We start from the raw sequence: 19,270 nt of genomic DNA on the forward strand, positions 1-19,270 counted from the left end.
GAATATCATACTTAAAAAGAGTAATGACATTCAAAAATTGGAAAAAGCCACTATATTCTATTATACATGTAAAAATGTGAATGGTGTGAGCCCTTTTTTTTTCTGTCTGTGTGGGGAGAAAGATTCAAAATAAAGTGTATTGTGTGTTTTATTTGTTTGAGGGGAGATGAGTCATATCAGAATCTTAAGAGAAAGATCGGTTTGAAGACTAAAATTGAAACAAAAAATAAAAAATATTGGTTTAAGATTAAAAATAATATATCATTGAGATTAAAACTTAATATATATACACCCCTTTCTTTTTCTTTTTAACCTCCCTTGACATTTTTTTTGGAAATATATATACACCTTAATCTCTAAGGAATTACAAATTGAGTACGTGTTCATATTAATATTTTGTGCCATAAGACTTATCATAGTTACATCATTTGCAGTTCTATTACGTCACAGGGTGGAATTTTCTATTTCATCAATTTTTGCTATATGTTGGATTCAGAATATGTTAATTACAAAGTATTCCTTGTACTTAACAAATTAAAAAATACCAAGAGAAGCCTATGTCGTGTCTGAATTTATTTGGTCTCATTTTTAATTTTAATTCATAACAGAGCTTCCTCAAGTATTTTCCTTTACAGCATCTTCCGCAACAACTTCTAAATCTTCTCATCCATTTGTGTAGCTTTCCTAAATGTTCTGTGATTATATATCTTCATCTAGAATAAATTTATTGACTTTGCAAACAGAGAATTGGAAATTAATTTTTATTAAGTGGCATGCCCTTGTATGACTTTCCGGAAACAAAACAAAGAAAGACTTAAGAAGCACTCCAATCAACATCACATTACATAAAAAACAATTAAGTATGAAATTTTTTTATAAGTAATATGGTCCTTACACGACTCCATTGGAACAAAACAAAGAAAGACGTAGAAAATACTCCAGTCATCGCACTACCTACAAAAATAATAGATGTGAAATTTTTTTTATAGTGACATGACCATTTATATGACTATGTAGGAACCAAACAAAACCATAAAGACTTAGAATTTAAGATTCCAGTCATTGCGCTAAACAACAAATGTGGAAAATTTTGTGAAGTGACATGACCCATAAATAGACTTTGTACTTGGGAACAAAACAAAAAGACTTAGAAAATTCGCAAGATACCCACATTGACCTTTGTCTATATTTTGCTAACGTAATATACAGACTATTACTTCATTGATTTTGATTGATAATTTCTTTTGAAGGAATTCTGTGTCAACAAAAGTGGTGCTTATGTAAGTTCTGTATAATATACTACCTACGTACGGTCTTTTATATAAAAAATAAAAGATAACATATTTTTTTCTTTTAATTATAAGAATAATAAGACTACTTTATTATTAAATCTGTGATAGTATATAATTCATAATTCAGACAATATTTATTGATCTTCATATCTTGCACCGAAGAAAATCCTAAGTCTTAAACCATTCAAACTTATAAGGTTTGTCGCCAACCAAACTTGGTGATGGTAATTAGGGAGAATTGTTTTTGCTTTTGAAAATTATAGTGTTCGCTGAAATGACAACTTGAACCGGAACTAACTTAATGGTTGTATCTTGAAACTTTGGTGCTGTTTCTCTAGATGTGTATACTATATACTTGAACGACGATTTTACTTTAGTTTGGGTATTTTTTATTCTAATCCAATCCAGGTTTAGTTTTGTTTACATTCTGAATTAGAATTTGATAGGTGTTGGCTTTTTCTTTATTACTGATCAATGCATGAGCCTACTCCCCAAACCTATTGTTATTTCTTGATAATCAGTTTTTAAGTTTCATAATTTTTATTTTAAACCAAACCAAACATGGAAGTAACATCTTATCTTTTTTTAATAAAAAATTATAACTTTTTTGGTATACTTTTTTACAACATTTTTCTCTCTTATTTAAAATTTTGAGAATAGGACTCAAAAGTAACATTTTTGTAAGTAACACTGAAAACAAGAAATATGAATTTATTTTCTTTAAAAAAAAGAAATATGATTTATGTTTTCCACAACATATTATTATTATTATTATTATTATTTCTTTTGTAAATAATATTGTCATTGTCCCAATGTGGCGATAAACTTTAGAAAAGATGTTGGGTTTGCGGTAAACTTTGTAAATTCATAAACTTACGGATATCTGATTAAATGCAAGAGGCTGCAAGTTTTGCATCAGAAGGATCTGTAATGAATGAGTTGAAGCACTGGAATGATTTGTATGGTGAAGGAGGTTCGAGGAAGAAACAACAGCTCACTTACTTCCTTTAGATTGTGGAATGCGACATTTATTTTTGGATTTGTGACCATTCATCCTCAATGATACCTTTAACAAAGAAAGAAGTCCTTCATCAGAGATGTTGAACTCAAAGCATGCCCAAATGTCTCACTATATCCCAAATGTCACAGGGATATCATGATTCCCAGAAAAGCACAAGTTCTACCACACACATCTTCTCTAAAGGACGTGTGGATCGTCATGCACTATTTGGCAAGCATCTTATCTCTTCCTACTCCAACACTATTTGCCAACTCTGCTCAAAGAAGGGACATAGTGCTCACACCTGTCACAGTTAAGTTTTGATTTTACGGATTGTTGAAGTAACAACCCAATTTCCACCTAGTCCAAACAACTTTGCCCAAGTTTAAGATCAGTTTTTGCTGCGGTAATTGACATTCAATTCCTTGGCAATGAATCCTTTTAATCTCATATAACTTAATTCCTTAAATGAAATCATGAGACTAATGTACAAAAGCACAACAAAATCCCTAGATCAAACACGGTTTTCTATTTCTACATAATCAAAGAGCATGACCCAAAAATGAAGAAGCAATAACCAAACCTCTCAGTTCCCATTATTATGAAGATTCATCAACTTCATACTAAACAACCAGTTCAGATTTAAAGGCCAACTACAAACAAAATGCTTAGAAATTAAAAAGGAAAATAAACTAGATGGATCACAATCACAATTGGCTCCCTCAAGCTCTAGAAGCCTTCCTTAATTCTCTCTCGGTCTCCAAATCCAACTGTGAGAGATGCCTTCTCACCTCCAAATTAAAAGTGTCTCTTTGCATTTTCCACCTCAACAAGCTGGCACCTACAATTCAGAATTTTTCTGCCAAAAATTAAAATATCGATCCTTCAAAATTTGTCTTCAACTAGAAATAATAAAAGAATAGAGAAAAAATTGGAATGCCAAGAAAATCACCAACACTAAAAGCTATATCAAAAAGTAGAACGTGAGATAGAAAATAGGTAAAAGTATTTATAAGGAGGAAAAATATATACAACAACAACAACAACAACTACGCCTTATCCCACTAGGTGGGGTCGGCTACATGGATCAACTTCCGCCATAATGTTCTATCAAGTACCATACTTCTATCCAAATCATTAAGTTCGAGATCCTTTTTTATAACCTCTCTTATAGTCTTTTTGGGTCTTCCTCTGCCTCGAATTGTTTGTCTTCTCTCCATCTGGTTTATTCTCCTCACTGCAGAGTCTACCGGTCTTCTCTCTACATGCCCAAACCACCTAAGTCTATTTTCCACCATCTTCTCTACAATAGGCGCTACTCCAACCCTCTCTCTAATAGCTTCGTTTCTTATTTTATCCTGTCGAGTCTTACCACACATCCACCGCAACATCCTCATCTCCGCTACACCTACTTTATTCTCATGTTGGCTCTTGACCGCCCAACATTCTGTTCCGTACAAAATCGCCGGTCTTACCGCAGTCCGATAAAACTTTCTCTTTAGCTTGATCGGTACCTTTGCATCACATAACACCCCCGATGCTTTTCTCCATTTCATCCATCCTGCTTGAATGCGATGATTCACATCCCCTTCAATTTCTCCATCATCCTGTATTACAGACCCAAGATATTTAAACCGTGTGACTTGAGGGATAATATGGTCTCCTATTTTCACCTCTGAGTTAGAAACCTTCCTTCTTTTGTTGAACTTACATTCCATATACTCCGATTTGTTTCTGCTTAGGCGAAAACCATGTGTTTCTAGAGCTCGTCTCCAAGTTTCCAACCTCTCATTCAACTCCTCCCTAGACTCTCCAAGGAGGACTATGTCATCTGCAAAAAGCATGCATCTCAGCGCTATCTCTTGGATTTGTTCCGTGAGGACATCCAGAATTAAGGTAAAAAGGTAGGGGCTAAGGGTTGATCCTTGATGCAAACCAATTGTGATGGGAAAATCGTCTGACTCTCCACCCTGTGTCCTAACACTAGTCGATACCCTATCATACATATCTTGGATAGCTCGAATATATGCAACCCTAACCCCTTTCTTCTCTAGAGCTTTCCACAAAATCTCTCTAGGCACTCTATCATACGCTTTCTCCAAGTCAATAAAAATCAAGTGCAAGTCTTGTTGGTCCATGCGATATTGCTCCATCACCCGCCGTAATAAATAGATCGCTTCCATGGTCGACCTTCCCGGCATGAAACCAAATTGATTCTCAGTAACTTGAGTCTCCTTTCTTAATCTCCGTTCGATCACTCTTTCCCATAATTTCATGGTATGACTCATGAGCTTGATTCCCCTATAATTTGCACAATTTTGTTATCCCCCTTGTTCTTATAGATTGGCACTAACGTGCTTCTCCTCCATTTCTCCAGCATGCGTTTTGACCTCATAATTTCATTAAAGAGTTTGGTGAGCCACTCAAGACCTCTATCTCCAAGAGTTTTCCACACTTCAATAGGTATGTTGTCTGGCCCCACCGCCTTACCGTTACTCATTCTTTTCAACGCTTCCTTTACTTTCTGTTTCTGAATCCGACGATAGTACTTATAGTTCCGGTCCTCTTCTCTTGTGTCTAGACTGCTAGAGTCATATCCATATCCATCATTAAATAAGTTGTGAAAATACGCCTTCCACCTTTCCTTGATATCTTTTTCATGCACTAAGACTTTGCCTTCTTCATCCTTAACACACTTTACTTGATCCAAATCTCTAGTCTTCCTCTCTCTACCCTTAGCAAGCCTATATATAGATCTTTCTCCGTCCCTGGTTCCTAGAGCTTGGTATAGTCCGTCAAAAGCTTGGGCTCTTGCCTCACTCACCGCCTTTTTGGTTTCATTTCTAGCTATCTTATACTTATCCCAAGTTTCAGAATTTCTACACCTAGACCACTCCTTGAAACACTCCTTTTTTACTCTAACTTTGCTCTGAACACTTTCATTCCACCACTACGATTCTTTACCCCTAGGTCCAAAACCTCTAGATTCACCCAACGTCTCTTTAGCCACTTTAATAATCTCTTGGGACATCTTGTTCCACATATCATTTGCACTTCCTTGTGATTGTCCACACCATCCCTCCCATATCTTTTGTTGGAAGATTCCTTGTTTCTCACCCTTCAAGTGCCACCATTTGATCCTTGGTGCTACCATAGGACTTCTTCTCTTTGCCCTATCTCTAATTCTTACATCCATGACCAAAACTCTATGTTGGGTAGTCAAGCTCTCTCCCGGGATAACTTTATAGTTCAAGCAATACTTCCTATCAGACTTCCTGATAAGGAAGAAATCTATCTGAGAACATGTCCCTCCACTTTTGTAAGTGATAAGATGTTCCGCTCTTTTCTTAAACCATGTATTGGCTATAGAAAGATCCAAAGCCTCCGAAAACTCCAAGATGGATTTACCCTCCCCATTCATCTCCCCTAGGCCAAAACCCCCATGCACCCCCTCAAAACCTCTAGCCACGCTACCTACATGTCCATTGAGATCCCCTCCTAGGAAAACTTTCTCTCTTTGGGGTATATCCTGGAGTACCCCTTCTAGATCCTCCCAAAATTTTACCTTAAAGTGTTCTGCTAACCCAACCTGAGGTGCGTACCCACTGATAACATTAAAGGTGTCCTGTCCCACTACCAATTTTAAGGTTATGATACGATCTCCTACTCTTCTTACATCCACGACATCCTTCTTCCACTCCTTGTCCACAATAATCCCTACCCCATTTCTTAATCTGTTTTTTCCCGTATACCACAGCTTAAATCCCGAGTTGTCAAGGAGGAAAAATATATATCAAGAAAAAAATATACTTTATTTGTATGTAGCTATTATTTTGGGATTAGAAAATAGGTAAAAGTATTTTTATTTGTTTAATATGAAATGTTAGTGTAAAGAAGTTTTATAGCCTACTCAATTTAATATAACAATATTAATAATCATTTCTTTAATTTATTTAACTAATATGAAATGGTATAAAAATAAATAAAATTAAATATATTAATATTAATATATGCCCATGTAAAACTCCAACACATTGAAGTTAATACTAATTAGTAATTAGACTCTTTGAACTTATTAGGTAAGAATATTTAAAATATCAAGATTTAGATTCCTCGAATATATATACACAACTCCTTCAATATATATTTTCAAGCGCCGTACCATTATTAGAATATTAAATTTCAAATTAGTATTTTATAAACAATCTAATCTAGATTTCGGAAGTGCAAAACAAACATGCATGCATTTTCCACTTTTCTTTTTCATTATTATATAACTGCTTCTTCATCTTTAGTTAAAACTAGTTCATTAAAAGATATATATATATATATATATATATATATATATATATATATATATATATATATATCATATATGTTGTAGCTAGTCTTCTTTTAAGAAGAAAACCGAACTACAACTTGTTTACCTGCAGTGTGATAGTAAACTAAGGTTCGTGTTGATGAATACTTGCTTTTTTATTAATTGAGGGTCTAAAGGTCAAAACAAAAGAGAAAAACGTCATCTAGTTGTAAACTAAGGTCTGTGACAGCTATATATTTATCATATAAAGGAAAATGAAGTATATATATGAAGACTAAAATATTATTACCAGCTATCCTCTGTGATGCCACTTGAAAACTTTCACGGCTGCCATGACATAAATAGCATCTGAGAAATTGCTTATGAACTTGAAATAAGCATGTCTCCAAGAACGATTCATTAAGATTGAGCCAAAAACGCCCCAAAAGCTTATAACAAATCCAATTGCCATACTCATGTAAAATTCACGGGTGAAAAGCAAATTTTCATCTTCAGGAAGTTTAACAATTGGTTCCTGTGCAGGCTTCCCATCAATACACAATTTCTCTAGTGGCGGTCCACAAAGATCAAGATTATCTTCATAACATGAGGCATTGAAACTCTGTAATTGTGTACCAGTTGGAATTTCTCCAGATAGATTGTTATGTGACAAATCTAACATGCCCAGTCGATCAATTTGAGTAAGACTCAAAGGAATTGAACCAACTAGATGGTTTCTTGACAAATCAAGAAAGTCAAGTGATGTTAACTTTCCAATATTTGAAGGAATCTTTCCGGTCAAATGGTTTCTTGATAAATTCAATGAAACCAATCCAAATAAATTCTCTATTTCCAGTGGAATTTCTCCAGAAAAGTGATTGCTTGAGAGATCAATGCTTTTTAAAAGTAGTAACTGTTGGTAGTTGATTAGATGATAGTTGATAGTTTTAGAGAATTGTTTTAGAAAGAAGGCTATGTCATTGATTTATTGGATTGATCAATTACAACATACCAATTGCCTATTTATAGGCTCAAGTCACCAACCTCTCAATGGTGGTGAATGTTTCTACATTACTTTAGGTCTTTCTAGAGTTTTCATGATAGATTAGTATCATGATAGTTCTAGATTCTTCTATCTTATACATACACTTATAGTTCTAGATTGTTCTACCATATTCATACACATTATAGTTCTAGATTGTTCTACCATATTCATATACACTATAGTTCTAGATTGTTCTACCATATTCATACATATTATATTTAAGAATATTCTAGAAATTTGTAGCAATTTCAACACTCCTCCTTGATGTAAATTTCTGTGACTCCGAGCATAGCTCGTAATTCTTCAAATCTTGGTCTCGACAAAGCCTTCGTGAATATGTCTGCAATTTGATCTTCTGTTCTGCAGTAGTCGAGTTTGATCTCTTTAGTTGCTTTAGCTTCTCTGATAAAGTGATACTTGATTGCTATGTGTTTTGTTTTGTTATGATGAACTAGATTCTTCGCCATTGCAATTGCTGATTTGTTGTCGCAGTTGATTTTAGTAGGCTTATCTTGTTTTTCTCCCATGTCTTCAAGTATCCTACGAAGCCATATAGCTTGACTCGTTGCTTCAACAGCTGCCACGTACTCTGCTTCTGCTGTTGATTGTGCTACTGTAGCTTGCTTCTTCGACGCCCAAGAGAACATTCTCGATCCTAGTGAGAAAGCATAGCCAGAGGTACTCTTCATGTCATCTGCTGAACCTGCCCAATCACTGTCGGTGTAGCCAAGTAATTCTGAGTTGGTTTCGGTAGTATACCATATACTGAACTCTTTTGTTCCTTGTAGATACCTCAAAATTCTTTTTCCTGCTCCAAAGTGTATTTGACTTAGGCTTTGCATGAATCTTGATAGAAGACTTGTAGCATACATTATGTCAGGCCGTGTAGCTGTCAAATATAGGAGGCTTCCAATTAGACTTCGGTATTTGGATGCATCATCTTCTGGTGCTCCATCATTCTTCTGTAGTTTCTCATTTGTTATGAGTGGAGTAGCAACAGGTTTGCAACCATACATCTTGAATTTCTTAAGTAAGCCTTTTGTGTATTTCTTTTGCGAGATGAATATCCCTTCATTTCTCTGACTTACCTCTATGCCGAGGAAGTAACTCATCAAACCAAGGTCAGTCATCTCAAAGGTCTTCATCATGTCTTCTTTAAACTCCATCATCATCTTAGTATTGTTTCCCGTGTAGATAAGATCATCTACATATAGAGAGAGTATGAGAGTGTACTGACCTTGAGACTTGATGTAAAGTGTAGGCTCACTCTTGCTCCTCCTGAATCCTCGATCCATGAAATACTGATTGATTCTGCTATACCATGCTCGAGGTGCTTGCTTCAAACCGTAGAGTGCTTTTCTTAGTCTTAACACTTTGTTTTCTTTGCCTTCAGACACGAATCCTTGTGGCTGCTCCACATAGGTCTCTTCTTCAAGTACGCCGTTAAGGAAGGCGGATTTGACATCTAGTTGATGGATACTCCATTCTTTTTGTGACGCAAGAGCTATTAGAGCTCTTATGGTATCAAGACGAGCTACTAGTGCAAATGTCTCATTGTAGTCAATTCCGGGTTGCTGTGAGTAACCCTTAGCTACTAGCCTCGCCTTGTGTTTCTGTATGGTGCCATCAGGGTTGAGCTTTGTCTTATAGACCCACTTAACCCCAATGATATCTTTTCCATGGGGACGATTTACTAACTCCCATGTGTTGCTTTTCTCGATCATCTGTATCTCTTCTTCCATTGCCTTGACCCATACTTCCTGCTTTGACGCTTCTTCAAAGCTTCCAGGTTCAAGTATGGCCAAGTTACAGGTTTCATATATGTCCACCAAAGATCTTACTCGTCTTGGAGTAGACTCTGGTGATGATAGTTCTTGATCTTGTTGTTGTGGTGGAGGTGAAGGTGGTTCACCTGGGTCTTCTTCCTCATCTTCTTCTTGAGGTAGTTGAGCGGGTATAAGAACGTTCTTCTCCACTTTTTCTTCATCCCAATTCCATGAAGCATATTCATCAACTTCAACATCTCGACTGATAACGAGTTTCGTAGTTTGCAAGTTGTAGACACGGTAGCCCTTAAAGATATTGCTATACCCAAGGAAGATACCTCGTATAGTATTGTCTTCAAGCTTGTGCCTCTTCACGTCTGGAATATGAATGTAGCATATAGATCCAAAGACCCTTAGGTGCTTTGCTGATGGCTTCTTCCCGTTCCAAGCTTCAATTGGAGTCTTGTCTTTTACAAACTTAGTTGGACATCTGTTGAGTATGTAAACAGCAGTGTAGATTGCTTCTGCCCAGAATGTGTTAGGTAGTCCCTTTTCCTTGAGCATCGATCTAGCCATCTCCATAACTGTGCGATTCTTTCTCTCGGACACTCCATTTTGTTGAGGAGAATATGAGACTGTAAGTTGTCTCTCAATGCCTTCATCCTCACAAAATCTTTCAAACTCGCGAGAGGTGTACTCTTTGCCGCGATCACTTCTTAGTACTTTTATCCGTTTTCCACTTTGATTTTCAGCAAGGGCCTTGAACTTTTTGAATACTCCAAAGACTTCTGATTTTTCTTTTAGAAAATATACCCATGTCATTCTAGAGAAGTCATCAATGAAGAGTATGAAGTACCTGTTGTTCCCATGTGATGGCGTCCTCATTGGTCCACAAACGTCCGTATGTATCGGCTCCAATAGATCTTTCGCTCTCCATGCTCCACTTGTTGAGAAAGGAAATCGGTGTTGCTTACCAAGAAGACATCCTTCACACACTTCATTGTTCTCCTTTATGCTTGGAAGATCTCTCATCATGTTCTTCTCATGTAACAACTTCAAGGCATGTGAGTTGAAGTGGCCAAATCTTCGATGCCATAGCCATGAATCATCAACTTGTACCTTCATGGCAATGTTTGTTGCATATTTTAAATTTAGAGGGAAGCTTCTATTGCTCTTATTCATCTTTACTTGGGCTATCTCAGACCTTTTATTTTTGTTGTCTAAGATTTTGCATACACCTCCTTCAAAGTGAAGTGTGTAGCCTCTCTCCATCATTTAGCCAATGCTTAGAAGATTTTCTTTTAGGCTGGGAACTAGTAAGACATCATGGATGAGTCGCGTACCTTTATCTGTCTCCACCATGACAGTGCCTTTGCCTTTTGATTCAACCACACTTCCATTTCCCAGTCGAACTTTGACTTTGACAGACTCATCAATACTTTTGAAAATAGTCTCATCCTTGGCCATGTGATTGCTACATCCACTATCCAAGTACCAGCTTCCTCCCTTTTCTTTTATTGAGTCTTGAGTGGCGTAGAACGTACATTGTTCTTGATCATGCTCATCTGCGATATTAGCTTGATGCCTATTTTTGTTGCGACAATTTTTCTCTACGTGCCTGAACTTCTTGCAATGGTTGCATTGTGGCATATTACGGAACCAACAATTTTTCTCTGCATGACCTTTCCTTTTGCATATATTGCATGGAGGATTTTTATCTGTTTTGTTCTTAAGGAAATTCCTAGAACCTTCTCTTCTTCTGGAAGTTTCTCCATAATTTTTCTTTCCTCCATTTTCTTTGTTTTGGGGATGAAATTTAAACTTTGACTGGAAGGCATTTTCAATTGTATCTTCTTTATGCCTATACAGTCTTTGCTCATATGCTTCAAGAGAGCCCACAAGTTCTGTCTCTGATAGAGTGGACAGATCTTTGGTTTCCTCAATCGTTGTCACGATTGGGTCAAACTTTTGGGGCATAGTAATTAGAATTTTCTCAACAATTTTCTTGTCAAGAATATCTTTCCCAAAAGCTCTCATTTGATTAACTATCTCTTTAACTTTAGAATAGTAATCTTTAACTGTCTCAGACTCCTTCATCTTCAATAGTTCAAAATCTCTTCTTAGAGATTGAATTTTAACGGCACGTACCTTAACACTTCCTTGAAACTCCTCCTGCAATGTGTTCCACACTTCTTTGGCAGTCTTAGCTCCCATAATTCTTGGGAAAATTGGATCAGTCACCGCTTGTTGCAAGGTGAACAACGCCTTTGAATTTTTTTGTTTATTTTTCTTCAACTCTTTTTCTTGAGATGCATTAAGAGCTGAAGTATCCGCGGGAATGGTGAAGCCTTCTTCTACTATGTCCCATAAATCTTGAGATGAAAAATATGTTTCCATTTTAACACGCCAGAAATCATAATTTTCACCATTGAAGATAGGGACAGAAATAGTTGACGATTGAGTAGTGTTATCCATAGCTTAGAAAAAATATTATTAGAGTGGGTTAATAGTACAAAGGAAATTTTTGAAGTAGTTGAGAGGATTTTGGAATGGTAGGTAGGTAATATAACTACGCCCAATGTATGACCGAACGTAGCTCTGATGCCACTGTTGGTAGTTGGTTAGATGATAGTTGATAGTTGATAGTTTTAGAGAATTGTTTTAGAAAGAAGGTTATGTCATTGATTTCTTGGATTGATCAATTACAACATACCAATTGCCTATTTATAGGCTCAAGTCACCAACCTCTCAATGGTGGTGAATGTTTCTACATTACTTTAGGTCTTTCTAGAGTTTTCATGATAGATTAGTATCATGATAGTTCTAGATTCTTCTATCTTATACATACACTTATAGTTCTAGATTGTTCTACCATATTCATACACATTATAGTTCTAGATTGTTCTACCATATTCATATACACTATAGTTCTAGATTGTTCTACCATATTCATACATATTATATTTAAGAATATTCTAGAAATTTGTAGCAATTTCAACAGTAACACATTATTTTTGAACATTTGTTCTGAACCTTTCCACATCAAGAGTGCATTCAAATCATATGTATGATTACCAGACATGCCAATGATATTGACAAGATATGAATGACCTTGATAATCTCTTGAAGATGTCTTTTGAGTCATTGAAGTAAAAATTTTTATGCATTTAGGAATCTGCCCAAACATGCTGTTTAGTGAGACATCCAAGAGTTGAATGTCACTTAGGTAGCAAATTTGCAATGGTAAACTTCCATGGAAATTATTTCTTCCCAAACTTAAAAATTGCAACTCTTGTAATTCGCTCCCAATCCAAGCAGGGATAAGCCCTGATAATCTGTTTTCTGAAATATCTAGCATTACTAGATTTGTGCAACTCCTCAAGGAGAAAGGTATCTCATCTGTTAAGTTGTTGTTTCTCAATAGCAATGCTTGAAGATGAAGAAGAGATCCCATGGATGTGGGTATCCTTCCTGAAAAATTATTGTGACTTAAGTCCAAATAAGTTAATGACTTGAAATGGCTCCAACAGTCCGGAATTTTTCCAGAGAAACGATTATTTGAAAGGTCTAATTGGTACAAAGTTTCAACTGTACCATTAGCACATAAAAATGAAAGAGAATATGAGAATTTATTTTTGGATAAATCAAGAAACATGGAACCTTGCAAAAATGGTGGAACAGGGCCATCAAATTGATTTGGTCCAAGAATTAGGGAATATTGAATATTCTTTGTTGGAAAATTAGGAATTATACCATGGAGATTATTGTATGAAATATTCATTGAAATCAATTCTCGGAATGCTAAATTAGCCCAAAACCACTTTGGAACCATATCTGCTATTCCAGCATTTGAAATGTCAATATCCCCAAATTGATTTTGTGTCTCCAACCATTTGGGAAATACTGGACCTAGCTTGCAAGATCGCAATCCTATGTGGTTCAACTGAAAAGGTGGAATCCAATTTGGACTAAATGCCAATGCCAATAAAGAGTTGCCAGATAACTCAAAGATGTCTAACTTAGACATATTAGCGAAATGATAGTCAGTGAGCACACCCTTTAAGGAATTTGATTGCATATCTAATTTCACAAGTTGAGGTGGAAATTTAATATCTTTAGGAATCTCTCCATTTAGCTTGTTTCCATCAAGATATAATACTCTTAAAGATGAGAATATTGAGAGGTCGGGTAGTGTGCCATTGATTTGATTCATGCTTAGATCTAATAGTTCCAATGAATATCTAGCACATCCAGACAAGTGATGGATTATCATTGGAAACTCTTCACTCAAGCTATTATTAGACATGCCCAATGAGCGCAAAGCACATGCATTCCCAAATGATTTTGGAATTCCACCTTCTAAAATGTTTGATCGGATTGACAAAGACTCCAACAGAGATGGCAATTTGTTACTTTCTGGAATTTTTCCATGTAATTGATTTTCTGAAATATTCATTCTTTTCAAGGCAGAAAATATTGAAAGGTCAGGAAGCGTACCATTGATTTGATTTCCTCTTAAGTTTAATTCTTGCAGCGAGAATCTGGCACACCCAGACAATTGATGGATTATCACCGAAAGCTCTTTATTCAAATTGTTACCAGACATGTCCAATGAGCGCAAAGCACATGCATTCCCAAATGATTTTGGAATTCCACCTTCCAGTGAGCTCAAAGCAATTTATTTCAAATGACAGAGATTTCAAATGAAATGGTAAGCGGATGCCTTCAGGTATCTTTCCACTTAATTTCTTTCCATCAAGAACCAATGATCTTAGAGATGAGAATACTGAAAGGTCGGTTAAAGAACCAGTGATTTGATTATATGTAAAATCCAATTCTTGTAATGAGTGTTTAACACAACCACTAGACAAATTATGAAGGATTGATGGAAGGTCTTCAGTCAAATGGTTTGCTGGCATGTATAAAGAATGTAAGGTGCATATATTCGCCAAGGATTTCAAATCCTCACCCTTGAATATATTATATGAGAGGTCGAGGTGCTGAAGTGAATTCATTACACGGCCAAAATGGTTTGATGTGGAACCCTCCAAGAGGTTATGACTAAGGTCAAGCTCAACAAGGTTGGAAGTGACGTTGGACAGCCACTGGAGTATCATTGATGACGTGAATCTGTTCCTGTAAAGATCAAGGACGGAAAGGGAACTAGAAAAATTGAATTTAGAGGGCCTCAATGGAAGGATAAAATGATCGGAAAGGCTACAATCAATTAAACTCAGTTCTCGAAGTTTTGGTAGCTTGGCAATCATTTGGAGGAAGCTATGAGAAGTGTTGAGATTAGATATGGAGTGGAAGGAAAGATGGGTTAAGGAAATGAGATTAGACAGCCAATGATCTCCATCATCAATTTTGAGAGCACCACCATAAGCATCATCATAATAATGTGATCCTCCAAGATAAAAGCTTCTGCAAATTTGAAAGGTTCCCAAGTTGGGACGGTATACTTCCTTCAAAAGAATTGTACCTGAGATCAAGATGCTGCAACTGGGAGAGATTTCCAATTTGAGAGGGTATATTTCCTTCAAATCGATTGGCGCTGAGATCAAGATGCTGCAACTGGGAGAGATTTCCAATTTGAGAGGGTATATTTCCTTCAAATTGATTGGCGCTGAGATCAAGATGCTGCAACTGGGAGAGATTTCCAAGTTGACGTGGGATTGAACCCTGCAGATAATAATTCACAGCAAGATTTAAGTATTTCAAATGAGAAAGAGAGCCAAACTGAGTTGGAATTTTTCCTTCAAAATAAGAATTTGACAGATCAATGTATCTCAAGTTGGTGAGAGAACCAAGAAACTCTGGGATTCCTCTGCCTTGAAAATCATTCGAACTGAGGTTTAAATAGTTTAATTGTTGCAACTCCATCAACGACTTGTGGATCTCTCCTCTGATATAATGTTGCGAGGCAATTCCAGTGATACGATTGAAGGCATATGAATAATTGATGTGACCGTGAAGGTCGAGCATTAGAACATGGGCGGTGAGGTTGGTGCAGCGAATCCCTTGCCATTGGCAGCAATCAGAAGTGGTCCAAGAAGAGAGCATGCCATAGTCATCCACAAGTGCGCCTTGAATTGGAGGAGTGCTTCCCTCTCCCTCACAATGCACATTATTTCCTCTTCAGCACAAACAACCTGCAACATCATCATCATAAATGTTATTATGGCTTGCATGAATTTGAAACGAACTGGATTAATGGTTGGCATTTTGGTGGTTATGATGAGAAAGGCATAGTGATTGATGAAATGAATCCACTCAATATGAGAATTAGAATGATACTGATGACTTTAGCAGTGGCAATAGGCATGCATATATATAACATCGGGATGGTTAATGGAACACACATTTCTCAACAGTTGGGCCACTCATAATTTCTTCCAAGTATCCAAGTCTTCTTTGCTATCCCATCAGTCTCAACAGTCATTTTCATAGCTTTTTATATGAAATAGTTTACCATTTCTAAGATAGAAGCTTGCAAGATTTTTTCATGACCCTAAATCAATTCATCTTTTCTATATCTAACTTTTTTTTATCATTTCTACTGATTATTCATCATTTAAATTTTATATTTATAGTAATTTACTTTTGATCAAATTTTGTTATATATTAAATTTCTTTCTGTGTTAATTGCATTTATATTTATTTTTTTTATTATTTTGTATTCTTTTTTTATTCGTTCATTTTTATATTTAACCTATTTACATAAAAATACATTTATTTTTTTACTTATAATAAATAACAGTCAAAACAAAAGTGTTAGATATTCATACTTTTAATAAATAAAAAAATCTTTTTAGGATATTTAATTTTTAAAAAATTGTGATACACGAATCAAACAAAAAACAGCTCTTAAATAAAATTTACGAAATTAGTTAAAAGAATTTTGTATTACCTCTAAATTTACTAATATAAATTTAACGTAAGTATGTAAAATTTCTTTTGACCCAAATAGTTTGATTAGTTATGTTGATTTTATAATTATTTCTTTCCCTTTTAAAAAAAAATATCAGCTCCTTTTATATTATTGATATTATACATGTTATATTCTATATATTTATGTTATAAATATAAAAGCAAAAGAAGTAGGTATTAGGGCGTTTCTAAAATATAAGCAAGTAGATATTTATGTTTTATTTTCATCTAATGTTTCATCTATCAATTAACAATATTTTAAGTTATCGTCCTAAACACAACCTAAATCTATGATGACAAATACTAGGAGCAAGATTTTGTACACTAATTACTTGACCTATATTTTGTTATGAATTTCGATTGAATTATTTTCAGTTTAAAGATGCTAAAATGTATTTAATCTAGAATATATATTTTCTTATGAGTAAAAGTCACGATAACCACACAACAATGGCACAATTCCTACATAGTTCCCACTTTTTTTTATTTTTCAATTTAATATATAACCAATTAAATAAAAAAAGACTTAAAAAATAATGTAACATTCTAAACGATATATATCAAGGAGAGACTTGAAAAAGTCTCCGGTCAAAAAAGTTGATCGTATATCGTAAGGCAATTTCATATTTAAAATAATTAGAAAAATAATAAGCACAAAATTTGTAATTTATGAAAACAAAAAACTGCACTTTGAAAAAAAAACTTTTAAAAAGATTAACTCATCCGCAACTTTTGCACTTTATTTGGATTAGAGATGAAATAGAAAAAAAATGAGAGAAAAAAAAAAGATAGAAATAAAAGAGGAACGAGGTGGAAATTTTATATTTTTTGGATAAATAAATATGAAAAAAATGAGTGAATTTTATATTATTTAGGAATCCTCCCATAAAATTAATATTGCTTCAAACAAAATCCTCCCATTTCACCACTGTTTTTGAGGAATCAAATTTTTTTTGGACTCCACTAAATTTGTTTTACTTCATTTTCATTTCCATCCCATCTAAACCAAAAGTTTTCATTTCACTTCTTCCCAATTTATTTTCATCCAAATCATCCTAAACAACAAGAAGAGGACTTCAAATTATATGTAATTGACATTAAAATCATACCGTGCTTGAAGTGGCATTCAAATTGGGTTTAGTTAGAAAAAGTGGCCATGTTCTTAATGATGAACGGAAAATTAGGTTTAAAAATGTATATCATGCTTGAAGAGGACATTTAAATTTACCCTAGATATCAATAGACCCATAAATAATTTTTTATTAAAGTGACCATGTTCTTAAGGAAGACGATATTATATATATATATATATATATATATATATATATATATATATATATATATATATATATATATGCTCTTAAGAAAAGGAAGAAGAGAATATTGAGGAAAAAATTAAAATATTCAATAAATTAAAACAGTTCAATTCACACCAAAAATCAATACTTTCTGAAATTTTTAAAATTCTTAATTGGCTATAATTTTATTATTACTATACATCAATATATCAAATATGAAATATAGAATAAATTTCTTTATTAATTCAATAATGGTATAATAAATGTTTAATATCAATTTTATATTTGTCATATATATTAGCCAAAATATGTAATCCTTAATATAAGAAAAAAAAATACAATAGCACTTTCAAGGGATGACTTGGAAAAATATATAGTCAACCTGTCATGGAAATAATATATGATTCACCAATATAGTTAATAGAAAATCATACTTAAATGATAATGACATTCAAAAATTATAAAAAGCCACCATATTCTACACGAAATAAAGTATATGGTGAGTTTTTTTTTTTTTTGTGTGTGTGTGGAGAAAGATTGAAAATAAAGTTTATTTTGTGTTTTATTTATTTAAGTGGAGATGAGTTATATTGAGACCTCAAGAGAAAGTCCTAAATGAGGATAAATAATAACAATTGTTGGATTAAAATTAAAAATAATATATTATTGAGATTAAAACTTAAGTATAAATATATAATATAATATCATTATTGTTATTATTATTATTATTGTCATCATTATTTATGTTGTTATTGTCATTATTATTATTACTATAAGCTAGCTTCTAATTTTGTTATTATAGTTGTTGTTGTAGTCACTACTATTAAAATTTAATGGTTTAACCTTTACATATATGATGCTTCAACCTTGAAAACCAAAAGCAAGGAGATAGATAATCAGAAAATATGATGGTTCAACTTCTAATTCAATCCCAAGCATTATGAACCCAGAAAACAATGAAAAAAAACATGAGAATGGTCTATTCTAAAAAATAAAAAATGACATGAAATTTAATTAAAATAAGAATAAAAATTTAAGGGAATTGAAATTCATTGAAATCAAATGAGATTTGATTTGCCATTTTCACGCACATGCAAATAAGAAAACACAAACGAACCTATGACAATTTGCTGAGATGAACGAACGAACTGGTACCTCTTCATCTATATGAGTCTTCCTCCCTTGGATTTCGCTGAAATGTGTTTCTTTCTATTTGGTTGATTAAACAACTCTACAAACATGCGGATTTCTTTTGAGATGTTTAGTAATACTACCTCCAGTTATGTATATATAAAACAAAAGGCAATACATTTTTTGGGTTTTAATTATAAGAATCACAAGATTACTTCATTACTATATCTGCAATAGTATATAATTCGTAAGACAATATTTATTGATCTTCATATCTTACACTAAAGAAAATCCTAAGTCATAAAACCCCTTTCTTTTTCTTTTTCTTTTTCTTTTTTTTAACCTCCCTTGACATTTTTTTTGGAAATATATATACACCTTAATCTCTGAGGAATTACAAATTGAGTACGTAGTTCATATTAATATTTTGCTTGTGGACTAATATCTGACCCATAAGACTTATCATAGTTACATCATTTGCAGTTCTATTAAGTTTCAGGGTGGAATT

At 34.1% G+C, this 19,270-nt stretch overlaps 1 protein-coding gene and 1 long non-coding RNA gene across 4 annotated transcripts in view; both read right to left on the reverse strand.

Moving 5' to 3' along the window:
• Nucleotides 1-19,270, reverse strand: part of LOC114390905 (receptor-like protein EIX2) — a 75,815-nt gene that overhangs the window by 31,588 nt on the left and 24,957 nt on the right. For all 3 annotated transcript variants that reach the window (XM_028351833.1, XM_028351834.1, XM_028351835.1), the window contains exon 3: nucleotides 14,989-15,067. In XM_028351833.1, coding sequence (XP_028207634.1) covers nucleotides 14,989-15,067 — 79 coding nt within the window. The remainder of the gene's footprint in view (nucleotides 1-14,988; nucleotides 15,068-19,270) is intronic.
• Nucleotides 837-6,945, reverse strand: LOC114390920. Its single transcript, XR_003662031.1, has 3 exons — nucleotides 6,903-6,945; nucleotides 2,170-3,151; nucleotides 837-954 (listed from the first exon to the last, which is right to left on the reverse strand). It is a non-coding gene; the product is annotated as an uncharacterized LOC114390920 (long non-coding RNA).

This window comes from Glycine soja, chromosome 16, assembly GCF_004193775.1.
Source record: "Glycine soja cultivar W05 chromosome 16, ASM419377v2, whole genome shotgun sequence".
Classification (NCBI taxonomy): domain Eukaryota; kingdom Viridiplantae; phylum Streptophyta; class Magnoliopsida; order Fabales; family Fabaceae; genus Glycine; species Glycine soja.